The following is a 20,697-nucleotide window of genomic DNA, read 5'->3' on the forward strand; positions in this document are numbered from 1 at the left end:
TTCTCTGGTTCAGGTAAAAATAACGATCTGTGGATGAATAAATGGATGGATGAATGGTTCCTCCCTATTAACAGGCTGTGAGGCGTGTGTGTGACTGATGTATTCTTGATTATAGATGCCGCTACGGGAAAACAAGAAACGCACCTTCTGCCTTAAGTTCGCTTGACTTCCAGCAGGTTTGGATACTGGCAAGTGGCATTAGAGTCAACAACAAGAAGACTTCTGTTGTTTCATTAAAATCCGAAGTATCTTTTTTAAAAAAAATTATATTTATTATTCAATTCATAATTTTATTTTTAAAAAGCATATGGTTGATAATTTCAATTTTGAAGATAAATGGAATCTATCAATTTAGGAGAGGAGGACATCACTCTCGGCGACCGAAATTCTCTCTGGATCCGCAGAGGGAACGGTTAAAGGCGCTTTTCCAAATAGTTCAAACCAATCTTCCTTGATGATGGAAATATGACTGCGTAACCTACATTTAAAGTATCCTGCTCTCAGTTTCGGTTTTAGGCATTGGTTTCTTAGGTTTACATTTGGCTGTTTTTCGTAGGGTCATATGAAATGATGCCTTTTTTGCGAATAATATACTATTTTCATAGCTGATGAGTTTTCAGCAGTTACTCGTCACTGTTAGGTCAAGTTTAGCCTATCTAAAGCAACCGCTGTCTTTGCTTATTTTCTGAAAATGCCGCAAAACGTTAATCCCAATCGATACGAATTCCGCATCCGGCTTGCACCAACCACAGTGCTGACATGAAATATCCTCAGTGGTCGACGGATCATGGGTTAGAGTCCCCTTGCCGTCAGGCTAATCGTGGGAGGTTCACGAGATCTTCCTTTCCGTGTGACGCAAATTCGTGTGAGCTCCATCAAAAAGTCCTCCACGAAGACAAAATCCCTCCCATGCTTAAAATTTGATTTCGTATGAACTACTCCGTAGATTTTATTCTAATTTTGCTATTTAAAATAATTTATTTTGTAATTTAAATTTTGCCATAAATAATAGAAAATAATAAATAATTATTAAGAAGTATTTTCTTCTCAAATTATCTTAAATTTAACGAGCTTCATTGATAAGTGTAAGAATTGTTTTTAAATTACTTAATTAAAATAAAGCATTTCATATTCAGCTAATTTTCAATCTTTAAAATGAAAACGAGGTTCTCAAAGGGGTTTGTGGTTTGCTTTCGATGATAAACAAAGTCTGATAGTTTAAAAAAAAAATATCGAGTGGAAAAAAAAAGTTTACGTTTACGAGTTCGTATTAAAAGTTCTTAAAATGAATCACAATATTTTTGAATTTACTATACTCAATTCCTCGTTTAATTTATATCACACGTCTTTGGAGGCAAATTATTATTTTTTTTTTCTTTTACTTTTTATCATGCTCTTTCCTTTACTGTTCTGCTCTTTTTAATACCTCGCACCTCAAAGAAAGAAACGATTACTTTGTTTATATAATAAAAGTGCAAATAACAAAACTTATAATAGTTTCTTTTCATGAATACTGTAATTTTGTCCTTCTTTGAAAAGTATTAACTTAATATTTTATTTTATATTATAACCGTCGTTGAACAGCCGACCCAATTTTTGGGTTTACAACTACTAATGTTCAGCTCCGTAGTCTTGTAATTTTGAACCCAATCCCGAAGACAAGGAAACCCCTGGATCAGTACCCCCAGAGATATGATTTGTTATGGGGACATGGAGGAGTTTGTGACTCGGCAGATTTAGTGTGCACCAGTCACCATTTACTAAATCAGTCACCATGAACCAGTCACCATTTACTACACGGGGAGTCTTCGGCCGGCAGGGATCGAACCCACGACCTCTTGGACATGGGCCCAGTGCCCTACCAAACAGGCTATCCCGGTCTCTTCACTTAATATTTTGGAATATTAATTGCTAATTCCATATAGTAGAGGGAGTAAAAAAAAGTTCTGATTTTTTTAGTCTTAATAAATAACCCAAAAATTGATATTTTTTTTCCGTCTTTAAAGGGGCTTCTGGATTTGCACGAGTATAGGCCAACCGGATTTCTGGTTAGTATAAGATACGATCAGAATAAATAATTATAAATAAAACGAATATCATTATCATTTACAATTATAATTAAATCAAATGATCAAAGGTTAGAATTCCTTTTCCTCTCCATATAAAATTCTATCAAAAAAATTTTCTAGTTTATCCCAATTCTCTATCTAGAACTTTCTTTGTCTTCTAGGCTGAGTTCGAAATTAAAAAAAAACTAGGAATAGAGCATAGATCGGCTTTTCAATACCAGACACAAATTAAAATCATATTCGTGACTTTAAGACACAATTATAATTATAATTACTTGCACTCGTTAAATTTTTAGTAGCGAAACAGGTTCTAACACTGCTCCTGAATGCAAAGTGCAATTAATATATGAACTTTCTTAATAGGTTGCAATCATAGTTTAAATTCTTTGAACTCAGTGGTCGGAATTAGAGCACTACAAGTTGTGAAACTACTGTAGTCACCACATTTATTCGTAGTTTTAAGTGTAGAGTGCTACTTTTTTTGTAAAAAAAAAGTAGTATAGTAGTTTGTTACCTATAGTGAGGAGAAAAATTTAAATACCTCCATAAAGTTCGGTTCTTCTTTACTGAAGTAATAAAGCAAAGGGGGTCCCAATTAGGCTAAGTCGGGGCTCTTGTGAATTTTTCAAACATGAAAAAAATTATAGACAACAATGAAATTGACTGATCAACATTTGTCATCAACCTCCAATTACTTCAAGATCAATTTGAAAAGCGAATTCAACAATTCAATATCCTAAGGAGCTTATAGGCACCTTTTTTTGTAAATCCAAATAAACGTAACCGAAATAGCAACAAGCAACATACATTTCAGAATTTCTTCAAGTAAGGAGATAGAAATTTTGGATCTCCAGAATCACATTAGCCTCAAAACTATTATATCTGAATCTGAAAAACGGGAAATTCTGGAATACAGAAATAAATTTCCACTCTTAAAAAGAGCAGCATATAAAAAAAAGTCGTTTTTTAGTTCCACATATACTTGTGCGAATCATTACTTTTGACAATGAATATCATAAAATCAAAATATGGATCATGACTTACAGATGAACACCTTGCCGATTGCTTGCAAGCAGGAATTTCGTCATATTCTCCCGATTCTGAAGTGCTGGTCAGTGAAATGCAATGCCAAAGATCACATTGACTGTATTTTATATATTTTATAAGTAATTTTTATATATTGCTTTGCAAGTTATTTAGTGATCATTTATTTTACACAATATTAATTATTTATAAATTAAATTAATTTTTAAAATTAAATCTTTTGCGCATTACATGTAGTGTGTATTATTACCTATATCTAACAACTACAAATTAATCTTAAAAAAATAAATGGTGCCCGCCATTCGATCGATATTTTGGTATTTGCTCTTAGGTACAAAAAGGTTGAGGACCCCTGGCTCAGAGTATTAAGCATTACCAATTTCATTTTTATTAATTTCAATTCAGTAATTTTATGGAAGTTTTGTATGCAACAAATAAAATAAGCTTAACTATTTTCAAAAAACAATTTTATTAAAAAAATATTTACATGTCCATTAATACAAAAAACGCAAGTATAATTAAAACAAAGTATTCAAAAATATATATGTTTTTAACATTAAATGTCAAAACTACAGATCAAATTAAAAAATTTACAGATAAAACAATGAACTCATATATTTACAGGATGGTGAACATACTTTTTTAACGGAGTTTAGCTTGCTAAAACTTCAATATAAAAAGTATTTTACGAATTCGGAACGTCTTGCAGCCTTCTTTCAAAAAAATTATAAAACTCTGCTCCATTTTTCAAGATATTCTCAAATTCAGACTTCATTTTCCATCCCCTGATATCGAACCGAAAATTCTCTTTATCAAAGAGTTCTTTTTCAAAAACTGGTTATTTTATCATGATCAAGTAAAGTCCATAAAAATTATTTTGCATTTTGTTAATGTATATAGTGCTTGAAAATATTTTTTGAGTACTTAAAAAGTTCTTAAAAGGTGCTTATTTTTTGTTTTAGGATTTGGGTACTAACCTTGTTCATGAACTCTTTACCTTTACAGTTTGAGTACAATTCTCAACCTGTGTTTTTACGGTAAAACAGTAAAGTTCACACCATTGAAGGAACCATTCCTCAATTTCACAAGACTGATATTGTAAGCTTAGGATGTAACACATCACTTGTAAGATAATGTACTGGGTGAGAACAATTATTAAAATAATTATTTTAATTGCTCTCAGTATACAACCCTAATTTTTGTATGTTGTAGAATTATATACATAACGAGTTATCATTTTATAAATATTTAATATTGTATAATTATGTCCCCTTGTCATCTGTCTAACCGTGGGAGGTTTTCGTGGTTTTCCTCCACATTAAATTAAATGCAGGTTGGTTCCACCAAGAAGCTCTCCTTGAAGCAAATTTCTCCCAATACTTGATCCAGGAGTTCCCTTGTCTTCTGGATTAGTTTCAAAATTACAAGGCGACAGAGCTGAACACGAGTAGTTGTAAACCCAAAATTGAGACAATATGTAAAATCACTGTTATTTTATTTCTCCAATGTTGGCAGGAATGCAATGAAAAACTACTTATCATTTTGAAAATATTTAACATGATGAACGTATTTTCCTTGTTTCATCAGTCATAAAATTAAGTGTTAAAGAAGAAAGTTTAATTTACTGGTTTGGAATGGCATCTAGTCTATTGGCATCTGCACAAGCTAAAAATGAATATAATAAGAATTATGGTAATTTTCCACTCAAACTTAGTAATAAAATCTCCTGACTTTTTCACAATTTTCATTAAAATTTAAATTAAATTCCGAATTACACTTTTGTTATAAAAGGCAATATTTTGTCAGAAATAAAATATATTTTTGTTCAATTGGCAATAAAACTTATTTCTTGATAGAAAATTTGCAAAATATCAAATTTTGTAAAAAATAAAATTCAAATAAGCTTAACATGTGGATTTTTAGTGTAGACAATTAGATGAATTTCAGACAGAAGCATTATTTTGGACAGAAATTGGAAAGAAATTTTTTTTTTATGAAGTAATATATTAAAATTATTTAGTTTGCCATCAAGCAGCCAATTTATGATTAGAAAATAACAAAAAGCTTAAAAAGCAAGCTTAATTTTTAAAAACTAAGTATTTTTTAACTAATTTGAAACAGGAAATTGTTTAACAAAAATATTTTTCACAAATTAATATTTTTAACAAAATTTAATAATAGCAAAATTTTTACACAGAATAATAAAAATATATGTTAGACATTGGAGCCTCATTGGTTACTAATTGTTATCATCAATTTTAAAATTGATTATTTCTCAGGTCTGTGTAAAGTTTTTTCAAGTTTTGGCCAACACCTGGAACGATTCTTGAAAATAATGATAATTAGCCAATGAGTTGAATAAGCTTCACAAAGTTAATAGGTTGTAAAAGCTTTACTGCAACATGGTTAAACTTTTTTGGATTAAAACTAAAATTATATCATTAATTTGTAAAAACTACTTTTTGTTCAAAAATTTGTTTTAAACTTTTTCTTCAATCTAACAATATTTTCAGTTCTAATACTATATTTTTAATCTTTCTGCATAAATTAAGTTTGGCTTTTAATCAGATGTAAGATTACTTTTTTCTTTAATAATAGATTTATTGATGAACTATGTTACTTTGTTACTATGCTACTTAATTTTTTTCAGATTTTGTGCTTAAAATATTGCTTCTATCTATAATTTATATACTTGTGTATTTTAAGATCTACATGGTAAACCATCTACTGAAATGTCATTTTTTACAAAAATAATATGTGATATATTTTTGATCAAAAAGTAATTTGTAATTTATTGTATAAAAAATTATATATTTGATGAGATCTTGCCTCATATTAAAAAAATATATTCTGGAAATTTGAAAAATTTTCCTGACAAAGTATGGGGATTTTATTTCTGAAATTTGAGTGGGAATCCTGCCACAATAATTATGAAAAAAAAAAAAAAAAAAAAAGCTTTTTGCATAGTAGCATAAAAAACTTCAAAGACACGATTTCCAAATCACAGATTAAAATTTTATAAAAAATGCAATTTAAAAGAAGCATATGGTAAATAAAATATTTTTTTCTTTTATTAATTTCAAAATTATATTAGTTATTTAACTCCCAAATGAAATAATTTCATAATATGAGCCCATTAAAAAAATTTAAAATTTAGTTTAAAATTGTAAATTAATTATTTTTTTTAATAAGATTTTAATATTTTTGATTGAAGTATTACTAATTTTAAATGCAACTAAATGTCATTTCCAAAAATATAAATTTGAATTCAATTCCTCAATTTTAAAAATTCTGTGGTTATTGAATTCAAGTTTTCTTCTTTATAATATTTAAAAGTCCTAAAAATTCTGAAATAAAAAAGTAGTTAGAATGTATAAGATACTTTAATCACTTGGTAGAATTATTTGTGGATAGTTCCACACTTCAACAAATCAAATTTTTACAATTTCAATTTGTCTATTAAATCTTAATAGATTAAACAAAAAAGTAAAATTTCTAGGATCTATAGAAAGGTGATATATTTTGTATTTATTAAAACTTTTTAAAAGTTTTGTTGAAAAAATTACAATGTTCAGGTACTTATGTTGATAGGCAATTCTGAAACTAAATTGGCATGAATTTTGTTACTTTTCAATCTATCATATTGAGATATATTCCTGAATAGAAATATTATGCACATTATTATATTTGAAAATATTAGTCCATTTTAAAGAAAATTTTATGTAAAAGTATGTATAATTAAACAAAAATTGTAACATATATATATATTTCTAAAAATATAAAATTTTACTTATCATTAAAATTTCTTTACATTTATTTAATTTTTCTTTTAAATATTACCTGTCAGTTTGGAAAAGATGATATATTGGAATATGATACTGAACGCAATAATCTCACTGAACTCAGCTCAGTAGACGCTCATACCGACTCACAAGTATTTCTTCAAACTGACAGTTGGATTGTAGTTAATTCTTAAAATGGGTTGTGGTTGAATGAATTGCGAAAACGTTGTACAGAACAATGTGAAAAGTAGGTATAAGAAAACCACGTTTTGCATAATACGAGGAAAAAACCGACAGGGTAAAGAAAAAAATCTCCTTTTCCAAAAGGAAAAATTAAGTACTTTTTAAAACACCCTATGGAAAAAGAACCTTAAAAGGCTTTTAAATAACGAAAATCGAAAATAGGCACCTTTAAACACTTTTTAAAAACGCTACACACCAAGATGAACAGGGTGAGGCTAGCAACACCTAAAATTAACATATATTAAAGCATCATGATAAGAAAACAAATAATATAGTATTATTGTTTCCCAGTAGATTTCCATAGACTTTAGAAAATATTGATTCTTAGGAAACATTACATCCAAATTTCCTTACACTAGAAGTGGGTTCCCTATTTCGAATGCCAAATCTCAAACTTTTTATTCATCTATTAATATGCACATTCATAACTATTCTCACTAATGATGGAAAAAACAAAGAAATTTAGAACTTGAATAATCAAGACACTGGCAACAAAGCAATGATATAATTTGATACTCAGATTTAATATAACTTACCTCCATAATGTATTCAGAAAAATATTTTATACATACTGTAGGACCTTGATATGATGACGCTGTCAAATTGGACAAAAACATCATAAATTAGAAGATATCATTATATCGGAGATATAAAAATTGCCATTATAATTGAAATTCCCATGAAAATGCAAACAAATTTAATTACATTTTGTTATTTTTGTTTGTTTACTCTCATCTTACTGGAAGGCTTGGACCCCTGCTCGCTTTGCTCACCAATCCCCCCAAACGATTCTCGTTCACCATTGTTTACTTCTTCTTAAATGTCAATCTTTTGCATAAACACGTGGAACATTTTGGTTTCTATATAAACAATCATTTTAGCTTCATGCAAGAACATTTGATAACATAACGAAACGGATGATCACTGGAATTTGTAAAATAAACCTTTTTTCTTTCTGTGCACTACAGCCTATGACAGGCCAAGGGAGTCCCAATAAGTTTTTGCCATCTTGATCTATTCTGTGCCATAGACTTTCAGTTAGTTATTCCTATTATCTTTAGGTCCTTCTCAACTGCGTCCAGCCACCCAGTTGGTGGACGACTTTTTTTCTTGTACCTTCCGGTTTAAAAATGGTTACTTTTTTGCAGAGTTTCGGTAAACAGATCTAAAAAGGTGTTCCAGTCATTAAATGATTAGCCTTAATAGCATGAACTAGGTCTGGGCACTTATACTTCTTTTTTGAGAGAGAGGGATACTTAGAAGAATTTTTGGTGCAGTCTATGAGAATAAAAAATGGCGCACCCTTTACAATCATGAGTTATATTACATGAAATAATCCTTTGGACTTTAAAAAAAAAGTTTAGCCACAAGAACACAGTATGTGTGACTCAATCAGAACAGATAAATAAAAAGTAATTTTACTCATTTACAAAATTTATATCAATTCAAATAGAGAAAGGTTATCAGGGGTCTGTCCAGACATATTGTAAAAGGTCCTGTTTTTGTAAAATTATGAAAAAAACTACACATAATTTGTGAATATAAAACTAGCGGTAAGTCATACTCTTTCAACCAGAGTCCTACTTTTGAGAATTTGTGCAAATAGGGTCTTGTTATTGAAAAAATTGCTTAAAGCCTTTTTTAAGAAGTTTTTAAATTGCAAATAGATACAAGATTCTGCTCAACAATGGCTGCTACTAAATTAGAGATGCTACATACAAATATTTGGTATTTAGCCTATACTGCTCAACATAGAATATTCATCTCAGATGAATAATGGAAACAAAATCACTCACATTTTTAATAATTTCATTTGACATACTTTAAATAACACAATTTAGTTATGTATCAATTTTAATGTGTTACACATTAAGTAAACTTAAACAATTCTTAAATTTATAATATTTTATTTCAAAAATTGCCAGAAATTAATTTTTATTACTTAATAATCTATTAATTAATGTTAAGAATAATTAATTGATTATGAATCATAAATTGATCAATTATTTATTTACAAAAAAAAATATTTAATATCATTAAGAATATGCACACGATGCTTGTAAAAGTAGAAATATTTTCTTAGAATTTAAACTTGGGTTAAATTTCAAATCTGTAGTTGCATTTCAGCAGTTATCTTTTTTTTACTACAAGTTTAACAGTTGCTGAAATTGTAGTAAATTCTCGAAATAACAATAGAATCATACTTTTTTTCCTTGTACACATTTCTACACGCTTTCTTGATTTCAAGTTTCTAAGTCTAATACTTTTTGAGCAGAAAAAGCAAAATGTAATGCAAAAGCAATGAAAATAAAAAAAAAGGTAGAAAAAATTCACACAAAAAGCTTTCAAAATTGAAAAATTCGTAAACAAATTGAAATTTTAAAAAAAAATCTCCTTGTTAAGATTATAAACAAACACATGGAAACCTTTTAACATGCCAAATTTTGACTCTGTAGTGGTATCCCTGCAGTCTGCGAACAATGGTATTTTTTCCAACAAGCTTAACAATTAATTTTTTAATGATAATTTTTTTTATTTCCTCACAATTCCTGAGCACTTTTAATCTTAGTAATTTCAAGTTTTCATGCAGCAAAACAAAACATAATGAACACTCAAAAGAGTTTTTATGATTTTTTAATAAAGAGAGAATACACAAAGAATTTTCCAACAATTCTAAAATACTTATTCTTTTTTGTTGAAAGATGACTTGGTAAGTTGTTGAAACATGGTATTTCAAGGCAATAATATTAGAGGACCTCTAAATACTGTGATTTTTTAACATTATTAATATAGAAGATTAAATAGAACCAAGCTGAAAAGAGGCTAAAATTGAGAAATCGTCATTGACGGGTATATATATATTTAAAACTGCATATACATTTAAAATCTGTTTGTAATTCTGTCGACATAAATCTACTAGCACGCTCATTTCCTTCATTTTTCTGCATTTGAGAATTACATGTCTAAGTAATGCATCATGATTACTTAATATTCACATCTCCTCTACAACCTTGGCCACAATTGACGCATTATAATGCGTAAGCAGATTACTCCTGTTATTTACGATGATGACTAGATTTTAAATTTCAAATGAAATCATAAAAAAAAAGTGATAAATAATTACACTGTTATTGTTCACAAATGCAAGTGCAAAATACACACCTAAAGCTTGTGTTTATAATTCAATTATCGGCACATTGTTCGGGAGAAGGCTACATTCATTTGCAATATAAATTTATACTAAATATCAATTGCAAAAATTTCATTTTAGTTTGTTTAAATTTCAAAATAAAACATCTAATGAAGTACCAAAAACTTTGAATGAGAACTAATTGGGTTCATTAATTTTCTGTTAATAAGAAATAAAATAACAGATTTTTCATAAAAAAGTAGGTCCAATTTAAATAGAATAGGATATTTAAAATGAAATCAAAGAATAATGAGGGTAATATGAAACATAATGCAAAAACTGCGCAATTTCCAGAATGATAAAAAAGATTTTGTGTTCATTGTTAAGAAATGATCCAATTATTTATACCTGTTACAAACATATTTATAATACATGGCAAGAAAAATAAATAAATAAACATTAAATAAGCTAATGTTTGAACAAGAAATGCAATGCTTAACTTGTATAATTCTGATAGGATTTAGTTTAAAAAAATACTCAAAACATTAAATACTTTTTATTCATAAGCAGATAAAATAAAAACGGAATTGTTCTTAATAAGAAAAAAAAAAGGATTTTTTCTGGCCCATACAAAACAAATCCAAAATGAAATTAAAAGTTAAGATTTTTTGCTCATATTACCCTGCATTAAATGTATTCTTAAAACCTTAAAAAATGCAGTAAGGAAAAAAGAAGTAAATTCAATCTAGCCTGCCTTTAAAATCATATTTAAAAATATTTTTCATTACAATTGTTTTGATCGCAAAAATTGAAGTTTTTGATAATTACAATACTATTATAATTTAACTTTTAAAATATTATAAAATATTTTTTTTAAATGTAGTAAATAATTTTTACAGAATAAATATCACTTCATAGATTAGTGGGTATTTTCCTAACGTCTACTCTTTTTTATTATTAATAAAACCTTCGGAAGGTTAAGATAAAATAAAAGAAAAAATATATTTAGCAACCGAAACAAAGAATCAAGCATATATTTAGGACTGGCTTCTAAATTTTTTGGGTGCCAAAAATCAGTTACAAATTACTTCAGATTAGCCTCATTTATTTAAGCTAATATGAAACATGATAATATAAATTCTGTAAAAATATGTTTTTACATAAGTAAAACAAAAGCATGAACACCAACATTTTCATTTTGAACATATTAAACAGTTAAAAATATTAACCCCAAATAACCTATATTAAAAAATTTATGTGCATATATATTTAATAAATTCCTTATGGATTTTTCGACATTCCATTACAAAATTTACATGGGATCCAAAAATTAATTGGATGAAACAATATATTCTGCACTTTGTAACATAACACCTAGTTAATTTTAGCACTGGTTTAATGAATTTACTATTAAAGTATCATTAATTTAATCAGTTCAAATAAAATAACAAATAAAAAGAATTAACATTCATACCTAATAAAGTATCCTCAGGTTCTGAACCATGTGTAATCAAAGTTTTTGTAAACAACAAAAAAGTGACAGAACATCCAAATTATCTAAAATAATAATATAAAACATTTAAAATGCACATAGAATAAAATATATAAATTTTTAGTGTACTATAATGCAACAATTTCATATATGAGCAAATGTAATATTTTTACTTTTTAACTGCTTAAGCAAATTTTTTTTTTTTTTTTTATTTTTTATTTTTTTTTAAAGTTATATAGTTGCAAGCATTATAGAAGCAATTATAAGAAGATTATGTGTATTTTTGTTTACAACATAGAAAGGAAATTTTATAGTAGCTAGGGATTTCCTCATCTTGTTGCAAATCAAGCCAGAAAAATAGGAAATTGGAGCATACTGAAATTTTATAAACATATGCATATGCAAATACAATTTTATTTCAAGCTAGAAGAAACACATTTTTATTTGTTCAAGTAAAATATTTTAAATCTGTCGCTTCAAAAATGTATTATCAGACTATTGAATAAAAATTAATTAAAATTGAAACACATAACAATCCATTTTTAATTAGAGAATTTTTAAATAAAAAAAATGTTACGACGATGGGGCACATTTTATAACTCATATTGCTTCCTTCAGTGGAAACTAAAAAAAGTTGGTTTTAAAGATGTCATACAAACAAATTATGCTACTCACAAGACATAAGTTTCATCAAATATTTCAACAAAAAGCAAACACCTTTTAAATGCTTTTTAAGAAATCAAAAATTTTTCTTAAGCACTACATACATTAACAAAATGCAAATAATTTTCAAAGACTTTACATGATCATGATAAAATAACTAGTTTCTGATAAAGAACTCTTTTCTTGATTATATGAGCCATTATAAAATGATCGATAGATTTTTCAGCTTGATTTCAGAGGGTAAAAAAGAAGCCTGAAATGGAGAATATCTTGCAAAATGCTCCCACACATTTAATCTACTGTTTTACCTTAACTATATGGAAATGAAATATTTTATGACTGTGGTGTAAATGGCAAATATAAAGTACAAATATTTATAACTCTATAAATAACTAAGGTTTTCAGAATAAAACATTTAAATTCTCACATTTGTGAGTCCAGCCAGCGAGTGTAGTAAATGATGACTGGTGCATGTTAAACCTGTCAGGTCACAAAGTTCTCCATAACAAATCAATACCCCTGGGGTACTGAATTAGAGATTCTGTGGTTCAGGTCAAAATTCTGTAAACAAATGAATGGGTTTGCCCTATAAGCAGATGTGGCAGAATTATTGGCCAAAGATGGAAAACAAGAACAATTGCACCAGCTCTGTCTCAATGGCCGACAACAACAAGAATCAACTATATTTGGACAACAGGAGAAATTTAAGAACATTGATTTATAACGGGGGTAATATAAAATGGTATAATAATATCAATTTTATTAAAACATTAAACAGTATATTGTATTAAATTCATAATATTGAGTTCCATAATAATATCAACTATAGCAGTAATCTTAATTACACAAATTTAAGTTGTTTGGACTGTTAAATTATTTGAAACACTTTAAAAATTGAATAATATATTGCGGTTTAATTTCGAAGAAAAGCACAGTACTGCTTAAATTTAAATTATAAGTTTAAGCAGTGAGAAGTTATCAACTGAAATAAAATTAGTTCGAAACAATTCAAAAATGAAAACAAATCTTCAGTATAGTTGACATATTAACACATTAGAAACATTTATTATTTTCTCTCACAAAATCATTCATCAATGAATATGGATATTAGATTATCTGAATCATGCCCACCTGATATAAGACCATTAAAAGTTATAAAGAAAAATAAATAAAAGGTATAATTTTTAAAAAAATAAAATTATTTTAAACAGCCACGGAGGCTCAGGAGATAGAACGCTCGAATCTTCATGAGGTGGATCGGGTTCGAATCCCAGGGGTAGCTGATGATTACGAATTACACACCAGGCTCGCACAGCCCACAGTGCAGATGTAAAATATTCTCAGTAGTAGACAAATCATCGCTAGAGCTTCGGTGACAAAGATAATTGCAAAAATCGAAAGTGACATTCTAAAACTGGTCATAAGTGTGGAAGATCTCGAAGAATTACTCAGATTGAGGGCTTAATCAAAATCGATGCCACTGAAGAGAATTTAAATGTATAGAAGAGTACAAAGAAAAAAATAACTAGAACAAAATTTAGAACATCATTAAGAATTTAAACAAAGAACTTGATTCAAATAATTCCTTTCAGGAAGCTAATATTTCTCTAAATAGTCCCAATCAGAGTGACATTCAAACCGTTGAACAGGAACGCATAAAGTTACCTAAATTAACTGTTCCTAAGTACTGAATGATTAAATGTTTGGAATTGTTTCAATTCTTCAATTAATGAGAACCTCAATTAATATAAGTGGTCATCAAAGGCACTGTAAAAAATTTACATATTTTAGAATTTATAAAAAAATTAATTAATATTACAAATGATCACAATATAAACTAATTGTGAAGTAGGAATTAAAAGTTTAAAAATAATATACAGTTTATCTTCTCTTTTACGCACTTATAAATTGCGTGTTTCCCTGAGCAATCCACAAACAATTTCCCCTTAAAAGTTTTGTATCACTGGTTTATACAAATACAGCTCATAAAGATACTGTAAAAATTAAAAAAACTATGGAGCATTGTAAAATTGTCTTAAATTGTTTTTAATTTATAATTTTATTCTTTTTATTTAATTTTTAATTTAAAAAATTATTCACTTTATAAAAAAAAAAGGTATGCAAGTACTCCATGAAAAAATTTTGCTTTTTAGTCCTGCATTTAGATAAAAATTATTAAATATTTTATAAAATGCATAAATGTTATTCTTTAACAGAGAGCTTTAACTTGGGTTCCCTTGACTTAACAGTTTATCTTTAAGTAATATACGAGGTGATTGTGTAGTAGTATGACAAAGAATGGTAGTGAAGTGTGACAAAGAATGGTAGTGAAGTGTGACAATTTCTGACAAAGAGAAAGAGGGAGTTGAAAATATTAATAAAAAAGTGAAATATCAATAATGAACATTGATTTCATGTAGGAATAAAAAGCAACATACATGAATATAAATTTTATGATAAACTAAATTTTAATTCATAAGAAATGGATAAGAGAGATATATCACAAAAAATTAGAAAACAACTATTATTTTACCTGTAAAATAGCTTCAAAATTAAAAGTTAATCCATTTCATAAAGTAAATTCACCACTAGATGCACCAGTCTTCTACCTTCAGGTGTCCACTAAAATTTAGGATATTCTTTATTACAAGCGCGTAATTAATTATAAAGTAAGTGATTTCACAATATACCTACACACACAATGTACATTTACCTATGCCGTGCAAGGTATCTCTATGTATTTACATATTGTATACTTAGAATAGCCTCCCTCCATTAACAAATTTATTTTTTTCTATCAACTGTTTTAGATATAAAATCAAAAATTGCAGTTTTTAAATATTTTATAATATTGATTAAAAAAAACTTTAGATAAATTTTAATATATTTTGTATTTGTAACATCAGTCACAAGGGCTTTTCTTTTTATTTGCCATTTTCTATAGGTCATTTCATTATTTTTTTTAAATGCTTCCTGTTAGTTTAAAGCTTTCTCTAGATTAAATCATAAAAAACCATCCCATTAATGCATATGGATGGAGGAGCATTTTAAAATAAGACACATTACTCAATGTCCTTCCAATGTAATTTATCAATGAAAAAATTTCAAAAATAAGAAAACATATCAAAATGTAACACCAGTCACCATAGAATTGCCCATTTATGTACATACAATAACATGCATAGGTATTAGTGTGTACAATGTATTTACATAACTATGTTTGCACATATATCCTTAAAAGTATCCATTTAATATACCTAACAATAGCATTCATTTTAATATGCAATATATGCATTGTGCAGAAAAGTAATCAATTACCAACAATCCTGATTAAAATGTAATTAAATTTACGTGAAATTAGGATTGCATTACTGAAATTATTGTATTTTATAATTACTTGTATTAAAGATAATTGGTTATAATAAGTTTATAATTACTGAGAGTTATGATTTCTCCTAAACTCAAATTATGATAACAGGAAGTGCTGATTACTTGCAATTATAGATTTTGATTACTTGTAATTGTGATTATCTGTAACCACTTTTTGTTATGATTATAAGCAATGATTACTGCCTGTAATGAGAAATTGTGATAATATTTTATTACTTGATTACAAATAGTTGATAAACATTTAATTATAATCTGTTATTAGTTACATTCATTTCTAATCAATTACTATAATCATCATGCAAGTTTCCATGAAAATGACAAAATATTTGCAATTTGCTTCTCTCATTCAAACATTTAGTCAGAAAAATTAGTTAAGACTGATAAATGTATTATCATGATGAGTGTATTAAGACTGATGAATGTATGAAATCATTAGTTCAAAATATGCATAATGAAAGATGAATAACAACTAAATTTACATATAAATTATCATTCAAAATAAATTTAGTCTGACTAATTTTTCTTTGAGTGATATCAGTGGCGTAGTTTTGGGGGTCAAAACCCCCGCCAAAGTTATATATACATTACTTGATTAATGAAAAATTGAACGGGAATTAGGGGGTAAATATGAAAAAGTTTTCATTATTCATTTTTTATAATTTAAACGTTTAGAATATATGTTAGAAGGAGATAACCCTCCTCGAACATACATTAAAACTACGTACATTGAGTGATCTCTGTAATAAATGCAGAAGAAAGTTATACGAAAATCACAAAAAGAAACTTTTTAAAAGAATCAAATAAAGAAATGTTTTAAAAGATTTAAATAAAGAAATTTTTTAAAACAAAATCAACTGAAGAAACTTGTCACAAAAATCAAATAAAACTAAAAAAAATCAAATAAATCAGAAATATAAACTTTAATTTCACATAGTGAGAAAATGTTTTTAGACAATATGTAATTTAAAAAGTAGAAAACACACAGACTTTTCTGTAACCTGATATTTTGTACTCAATTTTGATTTCTGAAATTTCATACTCTAAATTAAAATCTGTGAGAACAGAAATGTAGAGTAGCATTCCTGATAAAATTACATATTTCCTCCTTAAAACTATGCTTACAATATCAAAAGTTTATTGCAAATAACTTACTGCCACACAAAATATAGGACATCTCATTTTGTTAGTTGATGTACGCACAAATTTTGTGGTGACTGCATTTATGGGGTTGTCAGGCATACTCAGTGGTGGTGTCATCTGAGAAGTAGAAATAATTCAGCAACAAAAAATATAAAAAAAGTTATAAACGATAGTTTGAAGGAATAAATACCTCTGTACAATATGCCGCATCAGGTTGCATTACTCTTCGATCTCTGTAGTCTATCTGCCATACTCGAGCCTTAAAAAGATATACATAATAAAGTATTCATCTAAAAAAAAAAAAAAATAGATGTAAACATTTTTTAAAAAAATTGAAGGTTTCCTTTTGTTTTTGTTTAAATAACAATGTTATTTATTTTAATAAAGAAATTTTTCCTTTCCAAATATCTTTTAAAAGAAAAATTTATAAACATTGCAAAATGAGAATTTTATTCCATATCAACAGCTCTGTGTATACCTAAATTGCGTGTTTTATAAACATTATTTAGAAGGTCATCAAAAATTAGGTACAACATTATTTAGAAGGAAGAAACATTATTTAGAAGGAAGAAAAATTTCACACAAATTAAATAAAGATTTCAAGAGATTAAATGAGATAAATTTGAAAATTGTAGAATCAATGCAAATTAAGTTTATTTTAAAATGAAATCTTTGACAGTAATCTATCAAAAATTAAGTAAATTTCCCTGAAATATTTAACAAAGATATAAGTTGTAAAAACTCAGTTACAGGGTTGTAATAAAAAATAATTTTTTTAGAAACACAAAGTTAACAACTCTGGATAACTAACTAGCAGACAGACATTTGTGTCTTTTTTAATTTTCAGGATCTAATTCAAGATTCTTTATATCTTTTCCTGATTTATTGCTCATGGCAAATCTTATGTGTGTGATCTGGTAATAATAAGTATTAAGAAAAAGAAAATCCTAGCAAATAAATTCTGCAAAATTTAGAAAATATTTTATCTAAAAAAAAAAGAAAAGAAAACTGTAGGTCAGATTGTGCAAAACCAACAACCATCTGAATATAGAAGTAACAAGAAAATGGAACAGGCCTATATATATTAGGCCATATTAAACTATAACTATATATAAACTATATATTATATATATATATATAAACTATATATTAAACTATATATTAACAGAACTATATATTAGGCCATATTAAATTATAACAGACTTCTAATTTAATATAACTTATACTGACATAAATTTGAGATTAAATATCTTAAAAATTACAAATTTTCTTCAAAAAATATTTTTACTTTAAGAACCAGTGCATATATGCCAGTAAATATAAGTCATCATTATCTTATTCCAATTTTAAGGTTATATATACACTATATAAATATTGGATCACCGAGTCACATAATTAGGTACCTGTCTATATTTCCCATTAATTAGTTCATAATAACTTTCATCAAAAATATTTTTATCTCATCCATAACTTTAAATATTTCATTCTGAGTTTTTGTTCTTTCTGGCATATAAACAAATTTAATGTTTCTACCAGCAACCCTTGACATTCATTCCCCCCCCCAAAAAAAAAACAAGTTTCCCTTTTGTTTTAACAGAGCCTTGCAAGTCAAGGACACAAATTGTAAAGAAGGCACTCTTAATGGTGGCTCCATGATTATGTGGACTGCTTTTTCATGTCATGAACTGGGTCCTGTAATTCGATTGCACCACCCATAAATGACTAGAAAAGGTAATCAATTGCAGCCATTCGTGGACATCATGTACCTAAGCAACAATGAAGAAAAAAATAACATTAGTTTAAAAAATCCTTAATTGAATATTAAAAGATTTATAGCAACAGATTTGCAAATGGTAAAAATGTAAATTTTAAATAACAAAAAAAAAAAATTGTGTAAATAAACTTATTAATAATTATAACACACAATTACTCAATGATTTTTTATCGAACTTAATTTCATTATTAGAATATCAATTGTTTTTAATCAAATTTTTGAAGGAGTTCGTCCATTTGTTTTTTGGATAAATAAACAATGCTAAAAATCCCTTTAATTCCATCTATTTGATTGAAAATGATATTTAAATAAATTTTTTTAGACACATTAGAATTCCATGTAATTAGTTTATTTATATTAAATTTAAAATCATTCCTTTTATCATAGAAGTCAACAGGGGTTATGTAGGGTTATGAAAATAATTTTCAAAGACTTTACATGATCGTGATAAAATTACAGATATTCTTCTTTTTTAATACTTTATCTAAAAAACTAAAATTAATACAGGGTTCCCACTCTTCAAACAAAGCAAAATTTAAGCACTTTTGAGGACTTTCTCTTTGAAAAAATTAAGGACTTTAAAAATAGTATGATTGTTTATCATTGAATATACCTTCCCAAAAAAAATAAAAAAATATTAAAAAACAATTTTATGTCAAAAACATTATTATGTATAATGTAAGCATTGATATAATTGTTATAATTAACAGGGCTTGCCAAAGAATTACCGGGAAATTTTTGCAAAACCGGGTGTTTTTTTTTTGTTTTTTTTAAATTTCTAGATTGTTAAAAAATGTCATTCAGATTGTAAAAGTTAACATATGAAACTAATCTGCATTCCATTTTAAATGATTTCATTGAAATTGAATTGTAAAATTAAGTGCAGAAATTAAGATTTGCAATTTTTCTTATGTATATCAAAAGAAAAAAAAAGATTAAATAAAGAAATTTGTCTAAACCATTGAAAAAATTAATTCAACAAGTTTTTATCATTCAACAAGTTTCAATTTAAGTACAAGTATCACTACTACAAGGCGCATAGCCAAATTTTTCAACAAAAAAATTTCACCTTTTAAGTACTTTTAAAGCACTCAAAAAATATTTTTAAGCATGATATACATTGACAAAATGTAAAATAATTTTCAAAGACTTTACATGATCGTGATAAAATAACTAGTTTCTGACAAAGAACTCTTTTTTTGATTATATTAGTCATTATAAAATGATCAAGAGATTTATTGGTTCTATAACAGAGGGTGGAAAATGAAGCCTTGTAATATATCATAAAGTAAGATTAATTCCTCAGAGTAAATATTCCTTAACGGAATTGTATAATTTCGAAAATTAAATGTATTAAATCAAAAATAATTCTAAAAACATATTTAATATTAAAAGTGCAAAAATAAGTTAGCTAGAAGTGACAAAAAAATTCGATGTATTCTATCAATTCGAACAAACTAAATGTTTTACATTGTCAAGATAATTATTAATTAGAATTTCCTAAAATTCAAAATTGCAATTATGTATATTTTTATAATTATAATAAGAATTTAAAAGAACATCTTTCAGTTTAGAAAGAGGAATGCTATAATAACAACATTATATACTAAATAAAAACTATATTTTTATACATTAAATAGAGTTACTACTGTAACTGCCAATACAATTTCTTACAGTTCAACTCGAATGTATTATATTATTAAAAAAAAATTTGCACTTGCATATTAGAAATCTTTTCAAATCAAGCGTGAGCTCATAACGATAGGAGCAATTTTTCTGCGGAATCTGTCCCGAGAAGCTGGTCTAAATACTACTTTCTAGGGGACTAAAACCATTAAAAAAACTTCGTAGTAGCTTATAAAAAAGAAGGAACTGTAAAATTAGCTTTTCGTACACAAGTATTTGTTTACTCCCATACAAGGCACTTTTTCTCGTGTTTTTATCTGACTCTCTATAATATTTGAATTTCA

At 27.1% G+C, this 20,697-nt stretch overlaps 1 protein-coding gene across 8 annotated transcripts; it reads right to left on the bottom strand.

Annotated features, from left to right (window-relative positions):
• Positions 1–1,591: 1,591 nt before the first annotated feature.
• On the bottom strand, positions 1,592–20,628 carry LOC147801992 (pre-mRNA 3' end processing protein WDR33-like). Of its 8 annotated transcripts, none has more exons than XR_015430121.1 (6): positions 17,144–18,216; positions 16,966–17,070; positions 14,957–15,045; positions 14,089–14,190; positions 11,743–11,825; positions 1,592–4,778 (listed from the first exon to the last, which is right to left on the bottom strand). XR_015430121.1 is itself a non-coding variant. In XM_087154359.1 (6 exons), exons 3-5 carry the CDS (start codon positions 17,171–17,173, stop codon positions 14,983–14,985), a joined length of 198 nt encoding a protein of 65 aa, XP_087010485.1. In that variant the 5' UTR covers positions 17,174–17,212; positions 18,357–18,719; positions 20,449–20,628; the 3' UTR covers positions 14,089–14,190; positions 14,957–14,982. The 8 variants fall into 8 exon arrangements, 4 of the variants coding, with proteins under 4 accessions (XP_087010484.1, XP_087010487.1, XP_087010486.1 ...); XR_015430120.1 differs by lacking the exon at positions 14,089–14,190 and adding an exon at positions 7,675–7,733 and having other exon boundaries at positions 17,144–18,104; XM_087154359.1 differs by lacking the exons at positions 1,592–4,778; positions 11,743–11,825 and adding exons at positions 18,357–18,719; positions 20,449–20,628 and having other exon boundaries at positions 17,144–17,212.
• Positions 20,629–20,697: the final 69 nt, after the last annotated feature.

This window comes from Parasteatoda tepidariorum, chromosome 11 (assembly GCF_982258835.1).
Source record: "Parasteatoda tepidariorum strain Cologne lab strain chromosome 11, Ptep-v5.0, whole genome shotgun sequence".
In the NCBI taxonomy this organism is placed as follows: Eukaryota; Metazoa; Arthropoda; class Arachnida; order Araneae; family Theridiidae; genus Parasteatoda; species Parasteatoda tepidariorum.